The sequence below is a fragment of the Drosophila willistoni genome (genome assembly GCF_018902025.1).
Source record: "Drosophila willistoni isolate 14030-0811.24 chromosome 2L unlocalized genomic scaffold, UCI_dwil_1.1 Seg72.1, whole genome shotgun sequence".
Taxonomy (NCBI): Eukaryota; Metazoa; Arthropoda; class Insecta; order Diptera; family Drosophilidae; genus Drosophila; species Drosophila willistoni.
In genome coordinates, this window is record NW_025814049.1 from 1,299,661 (window position 1) to 1,314,954 (window position 15,294).

At 41.9% G+C, this 15,294-nt stretch overlaps 4 protein-coding genes across 5 annotated transcripts; all 4 read right to left on the reverse strand.

Annotated features, from left to right (window-relative positions):
• Positions 1-219: 219 nt before the first annotated feature.
• On the reverse strand, positions 220-6,350 carry LOC6637969 (protein wech). 2 transcript variants are annotated; one of them, XM_047010311.1, is made up of 5 exons: positions 6,333-6,350; positions 2,985-3,368; positions 945-2,910; positions 729-881; positions 220-652 (listed from the first exon to the last, which is right to left on the reverse strand). In XM_047010311.1, exons 2-5 carry the CDS (start codon positions 3,260-3,262, stop codon positions 482-484), a joined length of 2,568 nt encoding a protein of 855 aa, XP_046866267.1. In that variant the 5' UTR covers positions 3,263-3,368; positions 6,333-6,350; the 3' UTR covers positions 220-481. The 2 variants fall into 2 exon arrangements, with proteins under 2 accessions (XP_046866267.1, XP_023030527.1); XM_023174759.2 differs by lacking the exon at positions 6,333-6,350 and adding an exon at positions 4,861-4,931.
• A 652-nt stretch (positions 6,351-7,002) lies between these two features.
• LOC6637968 lies at positions 7,003-9,960 on the reverse strand. The gene is made up of 2 exons (XM_002060955.4): positions 8,517-9,960; positions 7,003-8,455 (listed from the first exon to the last, which is right to left on the reverse strand). Exons 1-2 carry the CDS (start codon positions 8,767-8,769, stop codon positions 7,644-7,646), a joined length of 1,065 nt encoding a protein of 354 aa, XP_002060991.2. The 5' UTR covers positions 8,770-9,960; the 3' UTR covers positions 7,003-7,643.
• Positions 9,961-10,089: 129 nt separating this feature from the next.
• On the reverse strand, positions 10,090-12,159 carry LOC6637934 (mesoderm induction early response protein 1). The gene is made up of 2 exons (XM_002060954.4): positions 11,342-12,159; positions 10,090-11,279 (listed from the first exon to the last, which is right to left on the reverse strand). The coding sequence occupies exons 1-2, from the start codon at positions 12,054-12,056 to the stop codon at positions 10,279-10,281; spliced, it is 1,716 nt and encodes a 571-aa protein (XP_002060990.3). The 5' UTR covers positions 12,057-12,159; the 3' UTR covers positions 10,090-10,278.
• A 107-nt stretch (positions 12,160-12,266) lies between these two features.
• Positions 12,267-15,288, reverse strand: LOC6637900 (DNA replication licensing factor MCM4). Its single transcript, XM_002060953.4, has 6 exons — positions 14,887-15,288; positions 13,906-14,831; positions 13,469-13,840; positions 13,038-13,404; positions 12,510-12,962; positions 12,267-12,448 (listed from the first exon to the last, which is right to left on the reverse strand). Exons 1-6 carry the CDS (start codon positions 15,286-15,288, stop codon positions 12,353-12,355), a joined length of 2,616 nt encoding a protein of 871 aa, XP_002060989.1. The 3' UTR covers positions 12,267-12,352.
• Between the last annotated feature and the right edge of the window lie 6 nt (positions 15,289-15,294).

The following is a 15,294-nucleotide window of genomic DNA, read 5'->3' on the forward strand; positions in this document are numbered from 1 at the left end:
CTACTGAGAGCGCTCATTGCTTGCTAATCCTAATCAAAATCCTATGTCTATGTCTAATTTCTAGTGTTCCTGCTCTTGCTCTGGCTAATGCTCTGGTTGGTATGCTGCTAGTTGGTTGGTTTTTGTTTTGATTCTATATTCGCTAGATATATATACATATATATTATACATATATATATGTATTTGTATGTATGTATGTAATTACCAAATTGGTTTCAAGTTTGTGTTTTGTTTTTATAACTCTTAAGCATTATCGAGGTAATCGTTGTAGCACTTATGCTAAAAATTTTTACTAATTTCTCATCGTCGTTTTTAATGTTTTTTGTTTGTTGGTTTTGTTTGCTTGTTAAGTTTCGGTCTCTTCAGTTTCTGTTAAATGTTTCCATGTTTTTTTTGGATCTGGTGTAAAATATGTTCTAAAAACTGTTCAGTTTTTGGTTGCAACTACACACACTGACAGTCATCTTCAGTTGAGTTCTGTTTAGAATACATGCACAAACCTCTTATAAGGGTTAGACCCTTCTTTCGAGTCTGGCGACAGTTCAATGAGGAAAACAATGCGGCCATCTGGCATGAGGGCCACATCGCAAGTGCGATCCTTTTCATCCAAAGTGGGTGGCATTAATGGATTAATAGAAGGACGCACTTCGATCTATTTAAAAGGTAAATCACAAATTAATAACTTTCAAGCACATACTTCTTAAATATATATAAATTGATCAACTTACATCCCACATAAAGTCCAGATTCTGATTAAAGACCAATATGCGTTGATTCTTGGAATCGGCAACTATAATGCGACCTTCATCGTCACAGCACAGGCCAGAGGGGCGATTGAACTCATGGAAGCCTGAACCCTCATGACCTTTAACCGACAGAATCTGTTGTAAATAGATAAAATAATTAGTAAATTCGTCAAGCATTCGCAATTGAAATAAACTCACATCATTGATATCCGGATCGATCAGATACAGGCAATGATTATCAAAGTCCGAGACTATAATATTGCCAGTTGGTGTATAGCAGACGCCACGCGGAGATGCTATACCCTTTGTCTGTCCATGATTGTCGAACACTATTTGGCGTATGAATCGTCCTTCCGAATCGAATTGTTGTATACGATGATTTCTCGAATCGGTGACTACGATTTGTCGTCGTGAATTAACCGCCACATCCCAGGGATATTGGAATTGGCCATACTCTTTGCCATAGCTACCGAATTTTAGTAGAAACACTCCACTGGCAGTGAAAATTTGCACCCGATGATTATCCTTGTCGACGACTATTATCCGATTATCCACATCCACACAGATACCGGCCGGCAGATCAAACTCTCCATTACCCACACCTTTGCGTCCAAATTTGAATTTCAATGAGCCATCCGGATTGAAGACCTGCACTCGATTATTGCGACGATCGGAGACAAGAACATGTCCCATTTTGTCCACACACAGGCCCCAGGGGCGACTTACTTGACCATCTTCGTGACCCTCGGTAGCGAATGATAGAGATAATGAGTTCGAATTTCGCACTTTCACCAAATCCATGCAGCCTGGAATAGCCTGAGTTGTACGTGGAGCACTGAAGTGTAGGCCAGGAGAACTGCGTAAGCCATTTAGTTCCCAGTCCAGGGCAGCGCTTGACATACCACAGGCACTTCCTCCTCTGGTTGGTGGTTGTGCCTGCTGTTGCTGTTGTTGTTGCTGCTGCTGCTGTTGCAATATAGGCGATGGAATGCGAAAGCTGTTGTCTCGCAATAGAGGACGACGCACTGAGTTCGATGCCACCGATGAAGAGGCCGATGCCGTGGAGGCCACCACATTCAAGGGATTGCTAACCATGCCAGCAAAAGCAGATACTTCAAGGGGTAGACCATTGCCATTACTGGATACTATGGGCATATTTTTATCGTCCACCAGTATAACGCCACCCTGATTGCGTATATCCTGCAGCAGACTATAGTCCGGTGGGGCAAAGGCAAATACCTCCTGCTTGGGCTGCAAGTCCTTGTAGATGCCAGCGAATTGTTCCATCTGACGCTGGCCGTTTGTCAGTTTCATGGCAATCTCAATTTGATCCATTTGACAGGCATTGTCGGCCACCTTGCTAAGCATATCCGAAGTTTCCGAAAGACCGGCCAATGCGGACTTCAAGCCAGCCATCTGATCATGTAGAATGGCCAGACGACGCTGACGCAGCTTTTCCACAAAATCCAACAAGAAACGTTCCCGATCTTCTATGGCTATGATGAATTGACGGAAAGCCTTGCGTATATTGTCGCTCAATTCGCTGCAATTGCGTTCGATTAGGCGTATAAAGGCCAAAGCCTTGTCAATGCTGCCCTTGATGCATCGTGTGCCCACCTGGCTGCTCTCAATGGCGCCTTCTAGCTTCTCTTTGGAGCCCACCATGAAACTTTGAATGGAGGCATAGCTATGCTCCTTATGCTCATGCAGGGTACAACATTGGCAAACCAATTTCCGACAATAATCGCACACATAGCGCAGCATCTCGTTGTGTATGTCGCATATGAAGTTTGAGCTGGCCGGCGACTGGCCATTGACATTAGTGTTGGAATTGGGCATGGAATTTACGCCAACTCCCATTGTGGGCGAGGCGCCAATGGGTGTGGGCAGTGAGACAATCGAATGGTTGGAGGATAGCGGACTATTGCGATGCTCACGCAGACAATCGTTGCACATGAATTCATTGCATTCCAGACAACGTATCGAAGCGCTGACCTCGCACCATCCACAACTGATGCTTGAGTTATTCGATGATTCGGGTGACATCTTTGGTTGATTGTGATTCCGTGGGCCTCCGCTGCCAATGGGGCCTATTGTGAAATCACCATGGCTATCAAGGCCTCCAAGAAAATTATTTATAAAAAAATCTGTGCGTGGCGGTGAGCTGAAAAGCCAGAAAAGGCGAAATTATAGCATTAGCACCGATTAGGGGTTGATATTTGTATGCGATTTGCTTACCTTTGTCCCACATTTGGCATTAGGCTACCCACATTTAGATCCCAGGCGGGAAATGATTCTAATATTCCGGCCAGTAGGCGTTCTGATGAATTGCTGCCATTGCTGCTAATACTGCCGCCACCGCTGCCACCGTTGGCATTGGCCATGGTGGAGCCAACGCCCACACCTACTCCAACACCAACTCCACCGCCTACTCCTACTCCACCCACATTCGAACTGGGCGTATTGCTGCTAGCCATTTGTTGCGGAACCGAATTGTTTGACAAGAGTTCCATCATAAGAGATAATTGAGATCACGGTTGCTTCAGCTTTTTCGTCTGGTCAATGATGAAGATGATGATGACGACGACGACAGGGTTGCGTGATGATGGTGGCACTTTTCCGCTACGGAAAGAAAATTGCAAAATGCAAAAAGGAATTTTTATTTTGAAAGAAACTGCGTTTGTAACGCGATGTTGCCTGATGTCGAGAAAGATGCAAACTAAATACTTAAGAACCCGAGCTAAGCATTAAGTAGGCCAAAAGGAAAATTGGGTAGATGATGCACACACACGCATACAAACACTCACACACACACACACGCATAGGACAGCTGCATCTGCAACGGCATCTGCTTAGGTAGGCGGGGAAAATTCGATCCCTTAAGGAAAAGAAAAAGGATCCTGCGTTGTACCGTCCCGAATTTGAGCGCACAGCAGGTCAGAATTTCATAGATTTTTTTCCTTCTTGCACTATTAACAATTGCATGCTGGCATATCCTGCTTAAAGGAATCCTGGAATTTTGCAGTTATTTATGACCATTGTTAAGTAGAATCTTCTGCGACTTGGCCATAAAACAAAATGGCGAATGATTCTTTGAATCAGTTGATGGAAAATCAAAATAAATACATTAATATGAACTACATATATAAAATATATATATATATACAAACAACCCCCAACACCCTGCCCCAGCTATACACCCGCCCTTCCCCTTCTCTTAACGTCAATGCGCAAGCGGCTTTCGGGTGGAAGAAGAGAAAAAACAACAAACTGGTTGCCATCTTCTTGAAGACGTTGCCCCCACCACCGACCCCGACCGACCGACTTTCAACCCCTCACACGACAACAACAGGACAAAAAGTGGATTTCAACACCGTTTCTCCAACTACACTTAAAGAAAAAAACTAAAAACTGTCATAGAAAAGGATCGAAAAACTTGTTTCTACATTTTGATTTTGTAATTCGAGTTAACTTTCATAGCATAACTTATAGGGAAGGTAACTTTGTTTAGTAGGAAAACAAGAATATCTACCAAATGTAATATTTAATTTCAAATGAGATATTTATCCTTAAAAATGGAAAAAGACATTAAACTAGATCTTTCTTCTCAAAGTTTTCTTTGTTATATTTATCTGTTAGTATGTAGGATGAAATCAAAAGAAAAAATAGAGAAGAACTAGAGGAAGAGGAGGAGGAGGAATAGAACCCACCCTTGTGACCATCGAATATTTCCATTGAAATAAGTCTGCCTCGAAATGGGAAAACAACAAAACGAAAAGGAAAAAAAAACCCAAACGGCAACCAAGAAGTTGAAGTCCTTTTACAAACACTCATACACAAACACACACACACACACACACATTATGTGTATACATACATAAAAGATACGTGGCGGGGGTAGCAGGATAGGGGGATGGGGAGAGATATGTTGTGGACGTGCAGCTCTAAATACGACGCAAAATAAGCAAGGGATGAGGTTGAGGGTTGGTTGTATTTATACAAAAATGTAAGTAGGTGGTGTACACACACACATACACACACGCACACATACTAAATAAAACTACTAGAAAACTCTGAGCAACATTTGAGACGAATTGCAAAAATCTTCTCTCACTTGACATTTCATCTTAAGGATGGAAGGATTTTCAAAATCAATATGCAATGTGTTAAATCTTCGGACTTGTATATTTTTAATACATCTTTTTGCTTGTTGTTTGTTTTCGGGGGCTTCGATTATTCTCTCAGCAAGCGGCTGGTAACGGAACGGAACTGCACACCTCCTCTCCTTTTCGTCGTCTTGTTGTTGTTATTATTATTATTCCAAATGTTTGTCGTTGTTTTTATTGTTATCGATATTTGTAATGTTTATGTATTTATTTTTTATTGTTATTTTGTTTTTTTTTTTTTTGGATTTAATCAGTTCTTGTAGTTTGTGAAATTCCTCTTTGGAGAGATTCGTCTTAGGCTTAATTCCGTTTCAGTTTTATTCGCTCTTCATTCCTTCGATGCGACATTCGTGTATTCCTTTTTCCGACTAAAAGATACATTCGATTAAAAACACAACATAATACGGATACACGGTGTCTTCTCAGTGGCTGCGGTGCGTCTCTCTGTGTGTGTGTGAGTGCTCATCATATATGTATGTATGTACGGTATATGTATGTCTAAATAAAACAAAAAAAAATTAAATAAAAACCCAAATGTATCTCGCAGTCAGTTTTTGATTTTATACTGCGCGCGCTCCAAACTCTCTCGCTCGCCTTTGATTATTCTCTCTCTCCCTAGCTTGGTCTCTTTTTCTCATGCACATGCACATCCATTTTCTGTTCTCTTATGAGTGAGTCCCCCCCTTGACCAAACAGAACAGAATAGAAGAGTATATTATGTTTAAGGAAAGAACCTGATATGATATTTTGAAAAAAAAAAACTTGGGAAATTAGTTGATATGCAATTTATATATAGTGGATTTCGATTTTGAATTTCTAACGGACATACAAATGATGGCGCCAACAAATAATTTAAACGGTCACCATTACTGGTAGTTAAAAAAGAGCATTTTTCAACACTATTCACTCGAGTTTGACGTAAATAAATCCGAATTTAGTTTCCAATTAAATTTAGTCGATTATATCACCTTAGTTTTTAATACATATGTATATTGACTTAGTCAATTTGACTATAACGTGCAGCTAATATGGACCGGCAAAACCCAGCAAGAGTATCTGGGATTCATGATAGTCGTAGTTTACTAGAATGTCGGCTTCTCTCTCTCTACTTTTATCTTCTATTTATTTTCACTTAGTATTCCACTGCATCGCACCCCCTCACACTGACTTCATTTCCTCCCTTGCTTTCTTCACGCACTTTTTATTAGAACTTTCTTGTTGTGTTGGTCTAGTTGTTGTTGTTTGCGGTAAACTTTGCGCGCTTTTCCTTTTGTTGTTGCTGCTGATGTTCCGTTCTGTTCTTTTTACTTGACCATGCGTTTTCCTACATTTTTCTTTCACTTTTCAGGTAAATTACATTTAACTGAATACGCAAAAAGAAAATCTTAGTCTGAGCGCACTTTTTTTTAATATTACCCACTTTTTCACCAAATAAGCAACCTTCCCGCACACATTTACAAATTGGAATGAAAACTGAAGCCAAGCCGAAACCAACAACAACATTGCTTTCGACTTGATCTCGGGTCGACTTTTATATACCCTGCGGCAACATGAATCGTTATAAAAAGTAGTAACAGTAAAAATAACAAAACAAGCCAAACCAAAAGTCATAGATTTATATTAGCACCTAATAAAGCCTGATTATGCACATATGTATTTTAAGAGTTCTAAAATATATCTGCTAAAAATACTTTTCATAAAAGAGTACAGGGTACTAAAGGAGAACTACTAAGAATGCTAGAGAGCGGGAGAACGTGAACAATGAGCGAACGAAAGAGAGGCCAAATTAATGGCGCATGTGGCGCGAAAATTTGGATTTGGAGTGTTTTTGTTGTTGTGATGGTGGCGCACAAAGGAGGAAGAGAGACACCACCAACAACACGGTGACAATCAACCCTAAAGGAGAAAAGGAACTTGTTTTCATCTGTCCTAGAGAGCAGGATCACGCTCTGTTCCTGCTCTAATGCACTGACAAAAATTAGCGATGGCTTGAAAAATTCAATTCAAATTTTTAACGTCCCAATTTGACCATTTGCTCAGGTAGATGAAAGAAAAACACTCAGGTGGGACTGCAGGTAGACAAATGTATGTAGGATGTGTAATTATGCTGGTTCTTTTTATTGTGTATGCGTTAGTATGCCTATTTCCAGTATGGGATTATATATGTACTAATCCTGTATGAAAGCCGAATTTGGTGGGCGATATTTCGTTGGAAACAAAGTATTTTCCAAATACATATGTTTTTAAAGAAAATGTCTTTAAATATTCAAATATTAACCATAACATTTGAAAGACGCTTCTAATCTAAAAATCTGAAACGTTCTAAAGCGTAACTGAAACGAATTATGTCGTACTATACTGTTGTTAAAAAAAAAAACAAATCAACAAAATTATTATAATTTTTTAAACAGGTTCCTCATATCTGTTATATTAAAAGTACAAGAGCTATTTTCTTAGAATGGTTAGGCACATTTTATAAAAGGCAGTTTTTCATAAAATAAATTTGAATATTTCATTATTTGACGTTAACAGGTGACAGCCAATACCTCTGGAATGTGCATTTTTTCAGATGATCGATCCTGAAAGATTTAGTTATTTAGTTAGTCAGTCGCCTTCTTATAATACTGTAAGCTATGCTTATGTTTAATATCTAAACTTAGGTAATTCTTTTTCTCTGTTATAAATGTACCTAATAAGTAATCTATATTCTAATTAAGTAAGTTCAAAGATCTTAGCCAAATTCCAACTCTTCGATGAGAACATTTTGTAGCTTCTGACGTACTCTAAGCTTACGTCGTTCGTCCTGTAGCTTCTGTAGAAATGGCATCAAACTGAGCAAAAACATACGATCGGCATCGTTATCCTCTTGTGGTTCGGTATTGGTGGCTGCATCCATGCTAATGTACTTAAAGGGCAAATCCGATGTGACTACGGATGTGGACGGTGGACGGGACGCAATTGTAGCCGGTTTCGTTTCAGTGTCACTGGTGCTACTACTATTATTGGACTTAATTTTGGACAGAGGCATTGCCATTTCCTCATCATCATCAAGCACTTCAATGGTGAAGACACCAGCATCTGGTGTGGTATTCTCTGAGGCGGCATCTTCATCAAAATCATCATCATCGTCTTGCTCCTCCTCCTCCTCCAATTTAATGCGTTTGCTACTGTTTTCTTGATCCTCTGACTGATATTGGTTTTCGTTCTCTCGATTCTCAAAGAAACAACTAATATCCGAAAAACTTGGTTGATGCATTTCCGAATCATAGCTATCGCTGAGCTCACAAATTGGTTCAGTTGCCAGCATTGCATCGTATTTGGCTCCACGCGTTATATTATTATTTTCGCTCCAATTGTTTGGTGGATACTTTTTGCTACTACTTCGCGTCTGACGCATTATATTCTCATGGACAGCATGTTCCATGAAACGCATGTCATTGTAGAAGCGCCACGATGAGGGTGTCTCATTTGAAAGATTGTTCCGTATGTAGACTTTGCGGAAATTGTCACGCAAATGTCCCCACTTAATGCGACAAATGTCCGCTGAAATTAAGCAAAAACAATAGATTAGAAACGGCTTAGAGAGACATGTCTGTCTACACACCTGGAAGATTCACATCCTGACCAACTTCAAACCAAATTGGTGTAATATCGCTACGCTTTTGGCCGCTTCCATTGTTTCGCAACCAAAGGATGGGGCGACGCGAAACAGAAGCAATAAGACGTTTTACTGTTTCTATGGGCAACTTTGCAGTGTTCGTATAGGCCATGGCGGGTACAACAGCAGCGGGCGACAAAGACGAAGACAAAGGCGATGGCGACGCCGATGACGATGACGCATGGTTGTAAGCCATCATCGCAACTACTGCTACTTTTGTGGGGTCTTTTCTAACTCTCTCTCTCTGACTGTGAGCGACTTGCGCAGCTCAAGCACTCAACCAGCACTGAGAGATCACGGGCGAAATTGAAAACCACGACAGTCTCGATAGATATTGCGGTGGCGTTGTACGGTTGTGTCGGGTCCAACCAGTTTACGTGCCTTTTGGGCTGAGAGAGAAAGAGAAGGAGAGAGACAGAGAATGATCGCGAACACAAGCAACGGCAACGGCAACAGACCTCTCCCTCGGTCTCTGTCTCTCTTTTGGTATTATCCGGATGTGAAGCTTCCGCTGTTGTAGTAGCCACAGAGTTGCTGGCTTCAGTCTCGTGTTTTGTACGTTGGTGTTTTTGCTCTTTACGGTTATTAACTTTACTTTGGGCCGTAACGAATTGAATATGCGCTGCTAAAACTAGACTCGACTCGACTCGAATCACTAGCACCTTTCATCACTGCGTTGCTTGTGCATTTGTGTGGGTGTTTACGTTGTCTTCGTTCCACCTTAGCTAAAGAACCAATGGGATTTTCAATGTCCACCTTTAACAGGTAAACAGGTACATTAAGGCAAATGTCCTTTTGACCTTCATATTTATGTACATACATATGTACGTGTGTTTGTATTTACTTTTTGCAAATGTACTTATATGCTGTACTCAGAGTACTGTAGCGTACTTGTTGCGCTTTGTTTATTTTTATCGAAAAAAAAAACTGGATTTCACTACGGTCGGCTGGACTGCTGCCTTGGAGAAGATGGTGGAGTGAACGTAAAATATTCACGCCAGTGAAGCTCACATACCTACGCCTGCAGATGTGTATGCGAGTGTTTGCATGTGTGTATGTGTATTGTATGTGCGCAGAGACTTGAGCTCCAGTTAACTTTGTTTTGCACGATCACGATCAAAAACCAGCGATCCCCAGTCCCAGTCCCAGTCCCTACCTTTCTATCTCTATCTTTGAGTATGTATGGGTCTGTGCGAGCGCCTTGTGTGTGTACGTCTGTGTGAGGTAAGCATTTACTGGAAAGAAAATTGCAAGCCAAGCAAGCATTTTAAATTCTACGACCGGCCAACTTGACATTTGATCCTGTTTATAAACTCACAGAGGGTGAAAGAGAGAGGGGGGTAGGAGCCTACGCATACCTAACCTCAAATGCTTCGATAAACAATTGTACTGTTAAAAAAATATACAGAAAACTTTGTCAGTAATGAGGATTGTCCTTAATATTACCATTTCACTAAATTTTATAGTTTTCAGACAACAAAATACACAGTTTTTGTTTAATATTTCACATTTTCAATGGCTTAACAATTAAAAAAACTCAAAAATTACAGATATATGTATAGTAAATATGAGAAATGTGTGATTTAAGAATCTGAATCTATATATGGAATAGTATCTGAATCAATAATTGCATTATATATGTATAATGTATAGCGGAATACTATAATGCCTTGCGCCTGCGCCTAATGATGTCCATTACCATCACTACTTATATCTTTTCAATGGTCTCTGCCTGTTCAACTTTATTTTGTCCATTGTTACTATTATCATTCTCATTATCCTCTAAGGTCAAAGGTGTGGACGACCCTCGACGTTTGCGATTTGTTCCAGTGGCCGTCATGATCGAATAACTTTTCCTACGCTCCTTCTCCTGACCACTCAGCAAATCGGGGCAGTTACCATTCTGGCCATTACTAGGTGATAAGCTACCATTACCATTCCCCCCATTGCCAGTTTCGGTTTCATTGATGAAAACATCCATGTGATCAATGGTATCGTTCCGGATAGAACATTGATCACGGCGTTCGCTCTTCTTCCACAGATAATAGAATTGCACCAATTCACGCATGGTTCGCGTGCGTACCTGATTTTGCCGGATCTGGTAGAAATCCTTACCGAATTTATCTATACCCTCTTCAAACTTCTGGCACTCCTCCTCCGACCATGTGCCCATTGATGAGCCGCCGTCACCAAGGGGCATTATATTGATACGTTTACGACGCAAAGCCTCCTTGAAATCATAACCACACTGGACCAAAAGATGCAAGGCCTGCTCGTTATCTTTTACGACGGATTCCGAATCTGATAGAGTCGAAAGCTGAATTCGCGAAGATGGTTTCTGACTAGACGAAGTAGTAGTTTTCTCATCTGTGGAGGATACAGGCAAAGATGGTAATGGATCCGCTTCATTTTCGGCAAGCTCCCCGCTCCCCTCCTCAGCCAAAGCTGCCGCTGTAAGAATTCGTGCCTCTTGAATTTTATTAAGATAATCCTCTACCTCTCTCTCGGTCACTTGGCTGGGTTCCCAGATCAATTGATCTTCATTCTCATAGGGAAGTATATCGCCATATTGAGAGAGTCCATCAGGTATATCAGCCTGATAGTCGGTTCCCACCATAATAATCTTCCTAGCATCATCGGAATCGGTATCTGTGTCTTCTTCTTCCTCTGGCTCTTCCACCTCCTCTAGGAGTGTATGAAGTGGGGTAACTGCAAAAGTTAACATTTTAACATATTATCATATGAAATGTTCCCGAATTGAAGCAACATACAGGTTTCTAAATCATCCTGCCGATTGGGCAAAGGACTTCTATCAAAAGATTCATCAGGATAGAGATCCATTAAATGGGAACGATGCTGTTTTTTGCCTTGTTCGACACTCAAAATTGCGGGGACATCTTCAATATCAGGCTCCAGTTTGGGTTCCGTGTCTTCATTATGCAATTCCATCTGCTGTGGCTGCTCCTCTTGCTGATGTGGTTGTTGTTGTTGCTGCTGCTGTTGCTTTTTTGCTTTCCGTCGTCGCCCGGCTGAACTTTTGCTGGTGCTAGGCCTATTTCTTGAACTACTAGAACTGATTTCAGATTCTGCTGCCATGCCGCCATATTTGGCCAACAACTCCTCTATGGGCATTTCGCTTTCCTCCCTCAGCCTGGCAATCTCATCCTCAGGGTTGTTGTGTTCTTCCAAAGCTAAAGCTTCCTCCTCATTTAATGTGGCCTCGTCGTCAAAATCATTGACCATCATATCGATTGTGGGCTCGAATGTGGTGTCTGCCATGGATGATGTTGGTGACATTGGGGCCTGGACACTGGTGCTGGTATTATCCGAACTGGTTGCCGGGGATTTACGTCTCTCCCGCTTTGTGGGCGTGATGGTAAGTTCGCGAGTTCCCGCCATTGCCAATTCGCTGTTGGCCATTAAGCTGCTTGTGTCCAAATCCACTGACGCATCGCTAGCGCTCTGCAGTGAACTCTCAGCCATCATTTTTATGGTTTTTATTCTAACTATTTACGTTTGTTTGACTTTTTTATATTGCCTTTTCTAATTGTCGCTTCTTGCCCGCACCTGACATAAGGCCTGGTCACACTAATCGAGCCACAGCCACAAGTATTGACATTAGAAATGAGCAACAATCGTCAACTAGCCAAAAGCTATGCCCGCTCATCTCTAAAAAGTTTAGCGGGAAGAATGAACTTATTTGGAAAATCTTTATTTGTAAACATTAATGAATTGGGAATGAAATTTGTATGCATGAAAATTAATGATAAATAATAATAAAATTAACAAATTCTTATGGTATTTTTGCCCATTACAACAATGGTGCCCTCATCCTGAACCTCTTTCAACGCATCTTCAAACTGCTCGCGAGTTATTAACTAAAAAATAAAGTTAAAATTAATTAATGAAGAAAAATAAATGGTAAAGCAAGTTACTTACAATTTGCGAGCCCTCCTTGATCTCTTTGAACAATTTTTGATATGGTACTGTGGGTACTTTGCCCTTTTTCTTAAGGTTCTCTTTAATTGCTGCCACCAGATCTGCGCGTTTCTTGCGGGCGGCTGTGGACAAGCCTGTAGTGAGGATGCCCACATCAATTTTACCAGACAACGGATCTGTGGCCGATTGCTTAAGGGCCTCACGATGAAGGCGCCAGGCCTCTTCTACATCCTCTAGCTCTACTGTGCCGCTCAGTCGTACTTTAGCATGGGCCTCAGATAAACGAATCAAACTCTCCAATTGCCGAGGATAGGCAGAGATCTGACCGCGACCGGCACCAACTTTGCGCATATCAACATAGGCCTGAATCAGACGTTGTTGGGCTTCATCAGAAAGAGTGGGAGATAAATGCTCACGGGCATAGGCAATGTAATCTCTTAGAACACTCATATCCTGCAAAACGAATTCAAAAAAATATAAAAATTAGGATAGGAAAGCCTTAAAATTGTTTTTTCTTCTTCTACTTACAAACATGGTGTCCTCCTCTTCGTGGCGTGTAACATAATAGAGAGATACCAGATGACTGGCCAAACGCTTATCGAAGATTTCATCCTGTGGATCTAACACCAGAAATATCAAATCAAAGCGGGAAAGAAGGGTGTGCGGCAATTGCACATTATCGATGATATTTTTGCGCTTATTCCACTGCGATTCGGCTGGATTGGCAGCAGCTAGAATGGATGTCCTGGCATTCAGTTGGCAAATGATGCCCGCCTTGGCAATACTCAATGTTTGTTGCTCCATAACCTCGTGCAGGACACTCCGAGTGGAATCGTTCATTTTGTCGAACTCATCAATGCAGCAAACACCATTATCGGCCAAGACGAGAGCACCCCTAAAATGTACGAATTGTAAAATGATGGTTGATGATCTTTGATTTGTATTTAGGATTATCTTACGTTTGCAACACCAATTGTCGTGTCTCCGGATCCTTGGTGACGTAAGCTGTCAAACCCACTGCGGATGATCCTCGACCAGAGGTATATTGAGAACGGGGTACCAAATTGTAGACATATTGAAGCATCTGGGATTTAGATGTTCCGGGATCACCGCAAAGCAATAAATGAATCTCAGATCTAAAATTCTGTCGACCCAAAGTCGAATGTTTTTTCTTGGTGCCACCGAAAAGCTGTAGAAGGATGCCCTTTTTTATGTCATCATTCTCATAAATCGATGGAGCAATAGCTCGGGCAAGGCGATCATAGATATCGGGCTTCTTTGACAGCAACTGCAGCAGTTCAATGCGTTCCGGAGGGAATATGTGGTCTTTGCTGTTAGGTTATGTGCAAGAGTAGAGATTATTTAGGGATTAGGAATAAAGAATGCCGAGACTTACCCTTCTTCCTCCTCATAGAGTCGCTTGTTGTCAACTTTCCGGAAATGCACCACATCCACATGAGTTTTATAGACACTCTTTACATTCAATCCTTTGCCTTTCAAGGGCGTAGCTCGATAGATACCCGTGACAGTGACTCGATCACCTGGCTGTACTTTATCTACCAAATCGTTGTGGGCATAGAGCATGACATTGTGTGGTGTTTGTCCGGCAGCCATGTCATCCGGGGATTCTTGCAGTTTGACGAGCTGTTTATCCGTAAATTCAGAACGATTGTGTATGAGACGGAAACAGTGATTGGTGTTGCAATTTGAGCACAATGTGGGCTGAGAAATGCGACCGCGATCAACCTCGACGGTGGTGCAGAAGGAGCAGATGTTGCAGGAAAAGAAGGCCTCACGCATCTCAGGGATGACATTTGAGGAACGTATGACCATGCCGCTAATACTGATCAATTGATCCATATCTTCAGGATTCAATGAACGCATATTACGCGTCTTGTCCGCATTGAAGGGACGCACTTGGATCTGATGCTCCAGCAAGGCGGCCGGATAACGTTCAAAGAACATCTCATTGATGGCCATATCAAAGCCTGGAATCACTTCCTGTGGATAGCATATCAGCTGACGGTACAAGTCCTGGTCAAAGGTCTTCAAATGTGCGCAATTGAGATTCAAATAGGGCTCCTCCAGAGTGTGAATCTCTTCAAGCTTCTGGAGATACAGTGGCTGATTGACATCAATGTTCTCAGAAATCTCGTCTTGCTCGGCACTTGGATCAATGAATCGCATAATGAATGACTTAAACTTGGATTTACACTGGCTAACAACCACATTCGTGCCCCACACAACCAACTGGGGACCAGTTGATGCCTCCGAAACAGGATCGGTAGTTTCCGAACCGCCCTTCTCGGGTATGGGATCCAGCTAGATCGAGATAAACCATTAGCAATTAAGATCATAATTTTTCAATATTACTTACCCCGGAAGCACCTCCAATAGCCACTTGGCGTATGCGCTTGTCTGTCCTGATATCTGGACGTGAACGCAAAGGCGTTCCACGTATACCTGAACGCGGTGTTCGTATAGAACCCATGGAACTTGGCGTACCATAATTGAGCGGTGAACTCAAATCAATTTCACTCATATTGGCGCCCAAACCACGAGCCGGACTTGTAGCGGGCAAACTTATATTGCCCGGTGAAGTAGGCGGCAAGCTGATATTGTCCGATGGTCTGGCTCCCACACGACCGGGACCCATTCGCATTGGCGTCTCCGCCTCTTGCGGAGCAATTGATCGCGTCGGAGTGGCACCTCCATCTTGGCCCGCACCCTGTTTTGTGTTGGCAGTTCCCTCACTAGGCGATCGAATGGGACTTGACATTTCGAT